This window comes from Chinchilla lanigera, unplaced genomic scaffold (assembly GCF_000276665.1).
Source record: "Chinchilla lanigera isolate Chin_1 unplaced genomic scaffold, ChiLan1.0 scaffold00039, whole genome shotgun sequence".
Classification (NCBI taxonomy): Eukaryota; Metazoa; Chordata; class Mammalia; order Rodentia; family Chinchillidae; genus Chinchilla; species Chinchilla lanigera.
Window position 1 is genome coordinate 7,099,122 of NW_004955440.1, and position 15,524 is coordinate 7,114,645.

At 34.6% G+C, this 15,524-nt stretch overlaps 1 protein-coding gene across 1 annotated transcript in view; it reads right to left on the reverse strand.

Moving 5' to 3' along the window:
• Lrp1b (low density lipoprotein receptor-related protein 1B) overlaps positions 1-15,524 on the reverse strand; it is a 1,427,040-nt gene that overhangs the window by 50,595 nt on the left and 1,360,921 nt on the right. The window contains exon 84 of the mRNA XM_013517439.1: positions 12,240-12,401. Within this exon, the coding sequence (XP_013372893.1) occupies positions 12,240-12,401 (162 nt within the window). The remainder of the gene's footprint in view (positions 1-12,239; positions 12,402-15,524) is intronic.

The following is a 15,524-nucleotide window of genomic DNA, read 5'->3' on the forward strand; positions in this document are numbered from 1 at the left end:
AAAAACTGTTATAACCTCCTTTGGGCAATTACACTAAGAGCTACCTAGCAGCTCCAAACACAATCGTGTAATCAAAAGGACAATGCTGACTATATAATTACAGAATATTTATATGGTAATTAGGTACATGGTAACTGAAGATAAGTGGTGACTATTTTCTGTAATAGAAATGAGATAATCTTGAAAGATCATTGTTGTACTCTCTCTGTCCTTCTCAATCATCCTTTTGCAAAGAACTAGAAATACAAGGAAATACTTCTTTCTTTAATCATTTTACAGTAATGGACTATGTAAAAATATATGCATGTATTGATCTATACACAGGCTTATGAATATTTATGTGGCACTAGATAGTCAAGAATTCTCTAACTGCATTTAAATTCCTTCCCAAATATTCCTTTCTATTGAAGAGTAATTGCCAAGACATTTAGTTATTAATTCATATTTAAAACTGAGCTTTTTACATTGTAATAGTTAGTAAGGTGAGAAATATAAGAAGAAGAAAACCACCTGGTAAAAAGTGGCTGAACATAGTAGGAATAAGGGGATAAATTTGACCTGTAATAGAGATTGTTATTCAGGGGAACCAAACTGTAAAATTACATAAACGTGCACTTACTGTTCTAATCACTGGATTTTGATCCTGTGTTTAAAAATAAGTTCTGTGAATTGGCTTTAAAATTCATATGTTAGGTAAGAACTCAGTACTTAGGAATGCACACGTACATATGTGCACATGAAGTTACAGTAAGTTAAGAGTAGGTTTGGATGACACTCATAGTAATGTAAGTTCAACAGTGCGTAGGCCTGTGCATTCTGTAGCTGAAGTACCATTTTTAGTACAACTCACATTCCACCTCCACTATTGCTTAATTGTGTTGCAGGAGCAGTAGGCTTTAGGAATTCTAATATTCTTTCTGCAAAGAGGTTTATGGCAACTTCCTTGTATGTATAACGTGCAAAAAATTTCCAGGACAGTCAAAAATGGTATTTTATAAACATCTGATGAATACTTGTATCAAGCTAATGTAATAAGAAAAAGAAAAATGTTGGTCAGAATATGAGGTATTTATAGGCTCCGTCCAACTGCCTTCATGCTAACAAAGTGACTGCACTTGAGTTACTTAGTTAATTTCTCCAGGACACCCTTTGGGCATCTTTGATTATTCAAAATCATGCGAAGATCACGTCAGGCTTCCCTCCTCACCCACCAATCCCACCAGTGCTCCCTTGATATTATTAGGGCCAACTTGATCCTGTTTTGAGTAAAACATTAGAAATAATGATCGCACTGATAATGAGCACTCATTTTCAGGGCTCTTCTACATTCCTAAAACATGTGTGTTGGATGGTACAATCCTATTTTTATAGGTGAATAAACTGAAGCATGAGTCAGTAAGCAAGTTGCAAAACATCAACTGTAATTTCAAAACCAAATAGACTAATTTTTTTTTCTTATTCATTATTTCATACATTTCCCCAGAGGAAGAGATCTACAAATTAACTGTAAGCATCTGTGTTGTTCTTTTGCTGCTGTGTGCTATTAAAATTGAAAGTGTTTCCCTCCATGGATATCTTAGGGCCTTTCACCATTTACAGTGTCACAGGGCCAAGCAGCAGAACCAAGAAAGTATGCATGATGCCAATAAACCCTGTAATGTCAGAGCTCAGTGACACAGCTTTCCCAGACTGCAGCCAGAAATCCATCTTTCTGGTGGCATCCTCAGGTCCCACTCCAACCCCAGTTAGATATTTGCCCTCCGTCTATTGATAATTGGTTTACAGTACTGGACCTAAATTCCCATACTTGAAGGAAATAATTATTGACATAATCTATTCATTATCAGGTACAAACAATTCTGAGTGATTCCAGACACAGCAAAAAACAAAATAACAGCCAAGAAATCACAAAATAAGACTCGGCGGAAGTATTACCACTTACTTACACTTTATTTAGGGTGAAAATGTTTGGAAGTTTTCTGGTAATGGATTTGCAATCCTAAGTAGGTTAACAAGAGTGATTGTAGCCTTTCTTTCCCTAGAGATACATATCATCAAGCAAGAGTCACTTTTCCATCAAGCATGGCTCAGCAAGCAAAATGCATAAAATAACTTGCATAAATTTGCTTGGAATGTCATAAGTCTTGTCTTTGAAGGAGGAAATCGGAAAATAGAAAATCAGGATTAAGAACTGGTAGAATTTATTCATTTTTACATTCCTCAAATGTTTTACTCAGCCTAAGATATTTTAATAATTAAACTTACTGCATAGTTCTAAATACATCTTCCAATTTCCCAGCTGAGTTTCACAAAGTAGGTAAACATTCAATCGAGGTATGCCAATTAAATATTCACCAGGGAAAAGCTGTGTGCAAAAATCTGATTAGAGCTGATAAATTTTCATCAGGATAACAGGTCTGAGAAAATTAGCATCTTATAATTTAATAAGAAAAATAATAACATATCTGAAGTATTTCTACAGTAATGACTATGCAATTTTAAAGAATATGATCTGTCCTGAGAAAATAGTTTCACCTTAGACTGTCCACATGAAAGAAAAATGTAAAATTCGAAACCCAAATTAGCAATATTTTGATTTGAGTAGAGCCTGAGATGAAACTTAATAAGAACTAGCTTTAAATTTTGGCCATGCTGGTGGTGCAAGATGGAGCTGAAAATGATGGAATCAATAGTTTTGAGAAATGGTCAAAAACAACCCTCTAGAACTATGATAACAATGGTCATTTAAATAGAGACACATATAAAATATGCTCCATTATTGCTTAGAAACATTGTACTGGGTTGAGTATTTGTCTCTTTTTAAAGCAGCCTAGCTATAAAAGTTTTTAGCTAGTAACTATTTATAAAATGACGCAGTTGCTTGTGAGGAAGGTGAGTTGGAGAGGACAGCTAATTATGATTTCTCAGAAGAATGTAGCTGAAACCTAAATAAATGAATGAACATATGGTGGCTATACAAGAATGAGGATGAATTCTATACATAAAAGCAATATGTTTTGGCCCATGATAAGCCACTTGCCATATAGAGGTCCTAACTTGTTTTTCAGCCTACTGTGTATGTTTTGAAGCTCAATTAATTTTGGCCTAATAAATTTAATGAAATATACTATGTTCACAATATTATGACATATACTATGTGTTTACATTGCCAATACCCCTGGAGTGCATAAATTCTGAGAGATTCCTCAATGCCAATGCAATTGACCCTGATGGTTAATCTCAATTGTCTATTTGATTGGATTGAGAAATGCTGGGAAATTAGTAAGAGCTCATTTCTAAGTGTCTCTCTAAGGGTGTTTCCAGAGATAACGGGCATGTGGGATAGTAGACTGAAGGGGCAGACCCAACCCAAGCTTAGGCAGAAAATCCAAAATGGGGAAGGCCAAAGGGAACAAAAACTGGTGAATGGACAAAGTCCACTAGCACAGGTGCACACATCCTCTCTTATTCCTGGCTGCCAGGGAGTGAGTAGTTTTCCTCTACCGTGCATTTCTGCCGTAACATTTTGTGTCACCACAGGCCTAAAATTAAAGGAGCCAGCTGACCATGAACTAAGCGCTCCGGAACCATGAGTCAAAATGAACTGTTCATCTCTCAGTTGTTCTCTCATGTAGTTTGTCACAGGAATGGAAAGCTCACTAACACATTTACAAAAATAACACAACTACAATTTTTTGAAAACCCAATGCATGGTATTAATTTTTAAAATGACTATTCAGATCATAAGTGCATAACATATTTTTAAAAAACTAAAAAGAGTGTCATAAAGAAATCAGAGGTAGAAAACACTAGATAGATGATAAAGGAAACAGTCATTTCAGATGGAAGCCTCAAAAGGGAAATTATTTTTGTCATGTTATAACCTCAGTGAAAAAAATATGGCTGTGATATGATTCCTGGGTGCACCTACTTTGCTTTCTTTCTGTAGTTCTGTTCCTTCTATCCTTCTTTTCATCTCTCCCTTTTCTAACCCAGTCTACTTCTTCCTTTCTTCCTCCTTCCCATCCTCCCTCCCTCTCTCCTTTCCCTCCTTCCTTGCTTCCTTCCTTGCTTTCCTTTCATCCTTTTGGCTTTTTTCTTTCTTGTCTCCCCTCCATCCTTGCATTTTTCCTTCTGTTCATCCACCCATTCATACCTAAATGTCAGTATATTTTTTTGTGATTTTCTTCCAGTTTTGCTGCAGTATTGGAGTGTCTTGCCAACAGATGATATGAGTGCATGGACAGACACACAGACAGACAGGATGATCCATACATCATATGTATTTCTCCACATGATTTCAGTTTTTATTTCTGCCATCATATCAATTCATTTCTATCAACTGAATTTCAAAGCAAGCCTTCCCTTAGATCACCACTATAGATATTGAAGTTCTCAAGCCTAAAAAATAAGGCACAATTACTTCATTAAATTAAAACTAGGTGATGCACTACTGTGGATATACATATGGACATTAAGTGGTTTAAAAATGCAAATTGACCCACTGGCTTTTAGAATAATCTTCTAGTGCCATTCTAAAACAAGTGACCATTTTTCTCAGGGTGGCCCTTACTTAAGACGTGTATGATTCTATGAGGCAACTCACACTAAATGGGCTTTTGTTCTGATATTTTTAAAAAATATAGCTGTATATTCATATTAGGCAAAATTATTTGCAATGTATAGTATTTCTCTTTTACTTAAATTTGCTCTTTTCATTGTTGATGATGAGGATCTGTTGGAAATTTGAATGGCTTAAAAATATATATATATTGCTCAAATTAGATAAAATATTTTATAATATATATATATTTGTGCTTATAAGAATTACATGAAATCCATTAATTCACAGATATGTTATTTTTCTATATTCTTTATTTTATGTGTTTTCACATAGCATAAGGTAAATTATAAATCATCCCTCTTTTCTCTGTTCTCTTATACAGTGGGACTCTACAGAATTACACTTTTAGTATTTTGGAAATTTAAACTCAGCTAATGATAGCATAGTGAGTCAAAATCTCCTGCCATTCTTATCAATCAAAATAAATGCAAAATGTTTTTAGCAGTATATTAACTATCAAAAAATGTTATCCTTTTTGAGAACATATATTATATATGTAGAGTAATAGTAACAGTTTATGCCTATAAGATCTTCAATAATTACAGAGAAATGTTATATTATTAAAGTAGGAATTTTATTTTGTCCTGTTTTATTTTTTTCTCTAAACAGCATCAAAAATTTCTGACTCATGGAACTTTTTCAAAGCATCTTTGCAGACATTCAATGTCAGAACCAAAGCACTCTGTTTAAAAGTTGCTCTTAAATCTACATTTCAGGTTTTAAGAAGCATATTAGCAGAGGAATTTAATGCAGAACAACTTACTGGGTTAGAGGCAAGCTTCAAGTAAATATACTTTTAAAAATTCGTTTGTCTGAGAATGATTTATTTACTATACTGGTTTTAAAATACTCAGATTTGTTTTCAGAGAATTATTTGCAAATTCAAGTTGTTTATTTACCAGTAAGAACAGCAGAATTATAACCAATGCTTCTATTCATGAGAAGTTTTGCATTATATTTTTGTTATATTTTTGGGAGTGTACTCTTTAGAAGACATGCCTCATTTACTTTGATAAAAACCCTATACACAGTTACTACAACTTGTGTGACAAATTATTTTCAACCTTCAATCAAGTAGTTTTTGGGTTCATCTGCCTTTATATTATTCTTTGTAGATACTCTTCAAGTTGAAAACAGTCTAAATCTGTCTGTCATGTTAATATGGGATAAAAGTGGGAGATTAAAAGATTTTGACATGACTAAGGTGTGAAACACTGTTTTTTAGATAATTGAGTTTGGAGTTGTCTCAAAATCAAGTGAAGCTAGCATGAAAAACTGACTGCCAAGATGCCAAGGAGGGTAATTAAGAATTCTTCAAGAATGTTTGCAGTAATCTTTACTACATTTTTTTTAAATTGAAACACATTTGCCCAAAATATTTTTCTTCTTCTCATTTCTAGATATCCTGTAAATGAAGGCCATAACATTATAGTTAATATCTATTTACAGTATATGAATTTTATTATTGCATTAAAGATGTCTTCAATAATATGTTTACAACCTTGAATAATCTAAAATAAAAGGAAAACTTCAGTAACCACATTATCTTACCCTTAGATCTCCATTATCTCTTGAGATCATTTGAAAAAAATAACACACCTATTTTCCTTCACATACATTAAGTTAAACTACATTCTGTTTTTATACTATTTGTTTTCAGAAGGAATACATTAGCACTCAGTTTCAATGGATTGCGGATTTCAGATACTTGTTAAGGAAAAAGGGCTAGAATTCTGACACTGCCTTTTGAATGGGAATTTGTCACAGCACAGAAAACAAAGCAAAAAGAAAACAAATACTGAGCACAGCAGGCTGGATATGGGGTTGTTCCTTAAACACAAAAATTTCAACAACTAGATTTGCTTGCAAAACTGATGAGGTATGCAGAACTTCTTTGCCTGTTTTGTCTAGGAAGGAGGATAATCAAGCACATACATGTACAGTGTAAAAACTGCCAAAAAAGTGTTGAGATTTTAGCACAAAAACAAATTAGAGTATTACAACGGCCTAGAAGACAATGTAGGCAAGAGCTGATAACAACCTGAATGAAGACAATATCTACCTTCACAACAAGAGAAAAATAATTTAGGTTTACTAGGAAGACAGAACTCCAAAATACTTAGATACTCCCAATGTGAATGTAAGAAAGAATATTAAATATTTAAAGAGTTAAGGAGGAATTCTTATTTGTAGCTTCACCTTCCATAACAGGTCTCCTAAGATTCTAGGTTCTGTTTGAATTGACCTTCAGATTTATAGTAGCAACTGGAAATATACTGTTATATTATATTTTAAATTCTTTGATTTCTTCTACCTGGGTTTGCCATAGGTTTAATGAGCCCAAAACTAAGATATTTGTCTCTATCTTTCTTTAATGGAGTAGAGGTTTGAAAGATCCAGTTGGGCTACTCCGCCATTTCAACTTTGATTGTTCTCATCATGACATAAAAGATCAAACAGCGCTGGTAGTATAGTAAATGTCAGAACAATACACCAAGAAATGACTGATTTCAGAGCCCGATTCAGAAGGCCACACATTTTGGCTGCTCTGTTCCCTAGAAGACTAGGGAAAACTGCTTAATCTCATTTTGGGTATGTGAAAAGTGGTACCAGTAATATTATTCTCACAGATGGCATGAGTTTGTCTGACTTGCTATACATTCACTGATATATATCATCACATGTATCTCTATGAACAAAGAATTGTATATGCTCAGTATTCTCGTCAGTCTTTTCCAAGGAAAATCAAATGGTAAAAGAAAAGACAAAGTTCAAAGTGCTTCCTCTTTTGGACTTCTGCATATGCTATTGTCCTTAGGAAAGGTTTCCCCTTTTCTTTTCTTTTTTTTTTTTTTTCTGGTACTGGGAATTGAACTCACGACCTTGTGCTTGCCAGGCAGGCGCTGTGCTGCTGAGCTAAATCGCCAGCCTGTGTTTTCTCTTTTCATCTGGCTAATTTATCTTTTTTCCAGTCCCAGTTTAGTACAGTTTCTTTCAGGATATCACTCCCATAGGCTGAACTCTGTGTTCTTAGTCTCTGTGCTTCCTCACACTGCCTTGTAATAACTTGCTTTATTCTAAATCACACACAATGGTCTAACATAACGGCAAACTCATAAACACTAAAGCACATTCTCTGAATTGCAGACAGAACAAAGCTATGTTAGAAAAAATAGTAAAATAATCTCATTATGTCATTAAATACACTAGTTTCATATAGAAAGTCTGCAGCAGTTGGAGAATTTAGTTGACAGACTACAGTTTTAATACATATAATAACACATTGTACCTTCAGATTCTTGTCAGATGCACCTAACTCTCTAAAGTAGAGATTCTATTAAATGTATGAAGTAACTTGAATCAGTAGAAATGAGCTATGCAAGTGCAATTCCAATAAATTGACTCTTAATTGAAATTATAACCATTCCCCAAGAAGATTACTAGAGGACTTCAAAAATATCAGTAAGAGGACCAGCAAGCTGTCATTTGCCTACCTGCTTTTTAAGATACAGTTGGAGTTTGTCCCAACTGATGTTTTTCCCCTAATATTAGTATAGTTTAATTAAAACTAATGTCAGATATTGTTGACCTCCCACTTTACACCTACACTGAAATGCAAAATGCTATGCTTGCTTATTTATTTGTACTAGGAAGTCTAGCTTCTGAATAGTGTGAAATGCAGCTATATTTGTTCTTGAACAGCTTAAAGCTTATTTAATTTTAATTTTGCCATTATTTATCATTGTCTGTCCTCACTGGGCTGCTGTTGTTAAATTAATTTGCATTTCAGACCTCAGGATTTTATATTACTATTAGAGCTCTGAAATGTTTTTACTCAGCACAACTAAGAAGTGATGTTTTACCTCCCACTAATGGACCTTTAATTAGGCATCATAATGAACCATCCTGTCATTCCTTCATTTAAAGAGAAAAGATGTTGTACGTGCTAGATACAGTTTTGACAGAACACCAGGTCCACTGAACCTTGTAATGGATCTTAAATTTATTACGCTGTAGGATATGTCATTTTAATGATGCTGTCCACAGATTTATTTTACTGCCAAAGAACAGCACCACCACACTGTTAGAATTTCTGTTGACATTTTGATCAACAACTCCTCGGGTCCAATTCTGATGATAATATTACTGCTTCAGGACCTTGAACAAGTTATTTAACCTCTGTCTAAAGACTAATTGGTTAATTTTAATAAGTGTTTTGCAGTAAAATGTGGGAAGTTCTCTGACTGCTAGTAGTGATAAAAAGTATAATGCAGCCTTTTATGAAGCATCAGGCTTCCTCAGACTGGGGTTCTATTAAGTTGCCAATTCAAATATAGCCTAATTCAATGTATTATTTGGAAGAATACACATTTCTACACTGATGGCTATATCACTTTTCATTTTAGTTAGAGGAGAATCAAAAATCCAGATGATTTCATTTAAAAATAATAAAAAAAGAGTGGCCAGGGATATAGCTCAGTGGCATAAGTGCCTGCCTGGCAAGCACAAGGTCTTGAATTTGATTCCTGGTACCAAAAAAAAAAAAAAAAAAAAAAGGAAAAGTAATAAAAAAAGAAAAGAAAATAGCATGATATTGGGAACCAAGAGAAAAAAAAGAGTAAACACTAGCTCTACATTAACAAACACACATACACCAGATGGTAGTCTTTGTACATTAATTTCCTTTCATTAATTTTTCTCTTCAATCTGCTTTCATTTGCTTATCTACCTCTGTTATTGGTTTAGTGGTTGTTATTCAACAAGTGCTATTGATTAAGTATGATTGTGAGCAGGCCCCAGACAAATGGGATGTCTGTACACACTTGACAAAAATATAATCAGAAGAAATGAACGAAAGCAGTTAGAAACTCAGAAAGAGAGCTTAATTCATAATATATGAATGATTTTTAAAAAGAAACAGAAGGGTCTAAGCTTGACGTATTCCTCATGCCAGGGAAGTCGGCATTTATATAATGAAGAGCTATCCCTGTGGCTTTATTAGAGTAAAATGGGACCTGCAAGCTTAGGATGGATGGTAAAGCAGGTCTTCGTTACTTTGGATAATAGCTGGCATTGTCCTCTATTTGCATGGAACCCATTAGGGTGTGTGACAATGGAAAAACAGAAGGAAGGAAGGAGAAAACCACTGAGTTAGCAGAAAAAAGTTGTGCTGGAATCTTCTACTCTGGTGAAGAGAGGAGAGGACAGAGATAAAGAAGTGAGCAGCATGTAAAGATTCACACTGTGTAACTAGCATGTTATTTTCAAACAGAGTGTTGTACTGGGATGCATATTGTTTAAAATATAAGTTGGAGAAGTAATGTGAAAAGGGACATCTGACTTAGGGCATGGGCATCTATACACGTCAAAATGAGAGGCTGGCCTCCTCTGAGAATGAACTTTTGGAAAGAAAACAGTAGGGTAAAATTAAATGTGTTTTCATGCTGCCGCAGAAGTGGTAATGCTATAATATTAGTGGCAAGATATTTAGTCTTATGCTTGATTCTCAAATAAATTAGTACATGTAGCTGAATTCTGTAAGGTTCCAAGTATTTTCCACAGTGACCAGAGATTGAAGCCACTCTTTGTGAAGTTCTCAGGAATAGCAAATGATCTACAGACCAAAGTGTTAAATCACTTTTAGAGGCATGAGCCCTGACGCTGGACTGAAGGAATTTGAAACTTAGTTTTCACAATTACGAAGTGGATGGGATATTCACAAGGCTACTTATGCCTTGTCTGTATTATCTTCTACAACAGAATTAGAACAGAAAACCTAATTCATTACCAACATTAAATAAATTAATAGAATTAATGAAAGGAAATCTTGTAATTATTAGTGTACTGATGTGTCCAAAGATCTCAATGGGATTAAGAGGGAAAACAATTTGTTATTATGAATAAAAATGACAGCTATGACCTTTCTTTTGACAACAGATAGTAAGGAAAAAATGAGACAGTGTACAGATAATTTTGTAATAATTCATTAAAAGGTTCTTGTAGCTTGCATGAGGATAGTGAGAATACAGACAGTGGGAGATTTCCAATTCTGCAGATACATTTGGTACAAGGAATTGAGCTCAGGGTCTTGTGCATGTTACACAAACACTCTACCACTGAGCTACATCCTCAGCCTCAATTCTGGACATATTTTAAAGGTGAAAACAAGATGTGGTAGGAAAAGAGGCATCAAGAAACACTCTATTAAAGGGGTAGAAGAGGGCTGGGGATTTAGCTCAGCGGCAAAGTGCCTGCCTGGCAAGCGCAAGGTCGTGAGTTCAGTTCCCGGTATTGGAGAAAAACCAAAAAAATAAAAAATAAAAAATAAAAAAATAAAATAAAGGGGTAGAAGAGACTACATAAAAGAAATCATGTGTGAGAAAATTAGGTTAATTTAGAGTTAAGTCAAGCTGTCACACAGACAAAATCTGCATATCAGAGGACAGATTTAACTGGGTGTGCAATTTCAGCATCATTATTTGGATACTACTAGAAACATTACATGTCCATGAAATCATCTAGGCAGTGTTTCTTAACCCCGTTTGCATATCAAATGTGTATTTTATGAAACAACAGAATTGCTCAAAATAGATGTAAAATAGGAACTGAGAATTAACCATTGGTTATAGCAACATAGAGAATATAAGCAAAATTAATTAATTTGACCTTCATTAAAGTCGTCAGAATGATAAGGACAAAAAATTGAGAGGATTCAAAGGAAAAATAGAAATGGGTGAAATATGGAAAACAACATATTTGAGTAACACTTCTATTAAATACAAGGAAAGTGGAGACGGCACAGGGAAATGAGGTGGAAACTAGGGAAAGATAGGGGCACACGGGAAGGTTATTTCAGAGTGCAATGCGGGAGAGAGGAAAATACTTAATGAGGAAGAAAGAACGGGACAACTCCAGGAGACACACCTATGAGTAGATGTGAGGCCAATGCATGAACGAATGAAGAAGTATTGCATAGAGCAGGGATCCTGGTAATATGAAAAAGACTGGTATATTGTCATAGGATTATGTGTCTTGGAGAACAGTCTGGTGGGAGACTGTGGGCCCTCCCTTTATACTGTGTCTCTTTTATCACTAACATAAAGAACATAAGGATGGAGATAAAGTAGGTGTTGGACAAAGGAGAAGGCAGGACACACACATTTAGAATAGAAGAACCAATGGTTTATGAACTATGTAAAAACTGGACTAAGTGCCTATCTGAGATTAATTTCAAAGGTTCATTGGGAAAGTTTATGCATTTTTCTTCAGTTGCATTCATCGAGGTGGGGACCACATCAGGAGAGATAAAACACTACCGTGGTAATGATTTTCCAGGAAAGTGTAACAAAAGACAAGAGATAGCAGGGAGGCTGAGGTGTACACAAGGGAATGATTAGTGTAATGGGCTACGGAACTAAGCTGGGGAAGAAGAAGGATCAAATCTTCAGGCAAAGATTGAGGATCAATGTGAATAATTGCTGAAGGATAAGAAGGACTGAGCCTGAAAAGTAGAAGGTGCGTGAAATGAGGGCAATGGAAGAGTACTGAGAAAACCACTTAATGTAAGCATCAAAGCAGGCTATCAAATGGGCTTCTGGAAGTTGCTTCCACTTACAGTACTGACATCTGTCTCCCGTGTATTCAGCCTGGCAGTGGCAAAAAGGCTGGTTCCCGGCAGTCACGATGCAGGTCCCTCCATTTTGACAAACATCCTCACAGACTGTCTTTCCACAGTTTGGTCCAGTAAACCCCAGTGCACAGGTGCAGGTGGGTCTGCCTATTGGAAACAAAGAAACAAACACACAAAAATAATACAGTGTAAATTTTCAGATGTAAATGTTCATGTCTGTGTAACTGTCACTGCATAAGAAGTGGGAAACCAGGTTTTTGTCAACAATTTCATCTGTGGTTTTAGGTAATAATGGGACTTCCTTGGTTGGCAATTTCTGCCCTTGTCTAGGGAAGCCTAGAAGACATATAAAATTTAATTAGGTCAAATACTCAGAAATCATTTTAGGAATAATTATATTTGCATACATGGATTGTATCCTTAAGTGCTTATGTCATTCTTTACACTTCTCTTTCATGACCATTTTGCCTTTCCCATTATATCTGCTCACATGTGGCGACATAGTTATTTTGCTTAGAAGAGAAAATATAGATAATCATATTCCCCAGTGGTCAATCATTATCTACTAACTACAACTACTCTACGTAAAACTTTGACTTATGCATAGAAGTAATTAATTTAACAAGTTTAAAGTACCCATGCCATACTGATAAAAATAATTAAAAAAAAAATAAAGTAGGCATGGTATGCATGATTAGATTTATGAACATCAGGTATTTGATTTAAACACCCATATTTTTAAATATCTGATCACCAAGTCTTATTCTGTCTAACGACATTTATTCATAACAAGGTTTTCTACTTGTAGTCTTATTAATAACACGATGAGTCAGAAATTTAACCTGAATATGACAATAAAAATTTGATAAGTCATATTTGAATGTGTTTCTTCTTTCATTCTGTAAGAAGTAACATCACAGTGAAAACGAACAATCATTTCAAGTATTTTGAGCGTAATACACTTAATTGTCATATTAGGAATGAGTCTCTAACTGCCCCATCTATATAGGTCTAAGTAGAAAATGGACCATGCAACTAGGTGTGTAGAGTGTGGAAGGAAATACTGGCATGGAGAAAGAAATAAGTTTGCAAACATGTTAGAAAAAAACATAAAAGATAATAGGAAACACATCCATCACAGGTCTCACCAAATTCAGTTATAGGTCACCATTAGCATTTCTATAGAGCTCAGTAACGTCAGTCAGCTGACATGCATCTTTCCCTCTCTCCTCTTTGTTAACTAGAGTACAAAATGCAGGACTGTAGGTTTCCTAAGATTGCATGCAAAAAAAAGAAGGTATTTCTCTTTGCCATAAATTTCACATTGAAGGACAAGTTCACATTTTATGAGAACTTCTGTGAAGTGAACAAAATACTTTCAAACAAGATCCACTTGCATTTCCTACAGAAGGATTACATTGAAGCACTACAATTTATTCATTAATTTTACTATATAAGTACTCTACATACTAAAAAATGCTGAAAACTGGTTTAAAATAAACAGAGCAAGAAATATTTTTATGGTAAGTAGCACTGCTTTAAAATTTATTATTTATAAATGTGATTACTGTGGTGGCCCTATAGATGCCTGCTAATAGACTAGAAAATGGAGTAAATTTTACATACATTAATATCTGAAGAACTTCTTCATTTCTTTTGCCCAGAAAATCACTAACTAAATTTTTCCTTACATTTGTGATAAGTTTTCCTTACATTTGTGATAAGTAATAAATTTCCCCTTACATTTGTGATAACTACATTTTTCCTTACATTTGTGATAAGTTTTTCTACTTGTGGACAATGAAACAGTGTGTTCTATGACCCTTTAAGGGGTGAAAAATAAAGACAAAAACAAAAGAACAAATGGTGGTATTAGATAATTTTGGAATATGGTTTCCAAGGAAAACAAGAGTGGCAGAACAAAAGAATTAATTCTTGTTTTTCGGTAAGAGCCCCTGAATAACTCGGAGAGAACTAGGGGGTAAGCTGAATAGTAACCTGAGCTACATTTGAAATAATGTTCAAAATATAGAAGAAACCAACGGGCAATCTGAAAAAGATCAGAAAGAGTCATAGGGATGTAGGATTTAAATAACGCAGATGCACGTTTCTCTAGGGTTTTTAGGGTTTTTGTTTGTTTGTTTGCTTGCTTTCCAGGAAATTAGAACTGAAACAAAATAAAATGAGAGAGATTGGAAAGAAACAAAGAGAACCCAGCAGAAAATTTGCAAATTCTTCCCCGAGTCACTGAGAGAAACAGTACCACAGCTTTCTGTGCTTACATCTAACCTGCAGCTGCTTTGAAGTCAGAGCAGAGTGACCAGGTTGTCCCCGGCTAGCATACGTCTAACGTCATTTGGATTCCAGCTCAATTATTTTCAAAAGCTCTTATCTTTCTTCCTTTGAAGAAAAGATTTATTTTTGACAAGGAGAAATGTTCATATTCAGTGGAATATTGCCTAACCCAACTGTATGGTAACACAGCAGATCTTCTGTTTTTTTGATGGGTAAAGAACCATCTGTTGCAGAATTGTATAACAGGTTCCATGTAACATTTTTAACAATCTTTTGTTGCACTCCAGCATTTCATTGGTTTCATTTGTAGAGATTTATTTAGGTAGTAGAATTTTCATCTTGATATGTGAAAGAGAAATGGCAATGTCAGGATGAATGAAGTATAGATTGATAGCAGTGATATCCATAGATCTGGGGACTTGGTGGCCTACAAGAGAACACAATCTAAAAAAGCATCAGTTGACCAGAGGAAGGAGTGAGAGAACCTATTTCCTGGCTCTATATCAATCTTGTTCCCATAACATCCTCAGCACAGATATTAGAAGTGTAGGTTGTCTGAATTCATAGTATACTTCTGTCAGATACTGAGCAAATATCATCTCTCTGCTTGTTTCCTACTGTATACAATGGAGATAATAATAATATTGTCCCAGTTAGCTGTTCTTTAGAGTGATAAAGACTAAATCATAAATATTCAAAGAACTTCTAACTGTATTATATATATAAGAAGCACTCAATTACATTTTAGTGCATAATACTATTGAATGATACTCAACACTGTAGCTATGACTTATTCTGTGTTCATCTTTAGAAAGGTATTGTTATTGTTTATGAAAAGTGTTCTACAATTTTTATTAAATTCTACATGTCATTGCTTTTATTTAATATAATATGAAAATAGAATTTATTTTTATGGTAGTGGTGACATTGAACTATAACTCTCCATCAACTTCACCCTCAGAACCTTTTGAAGGA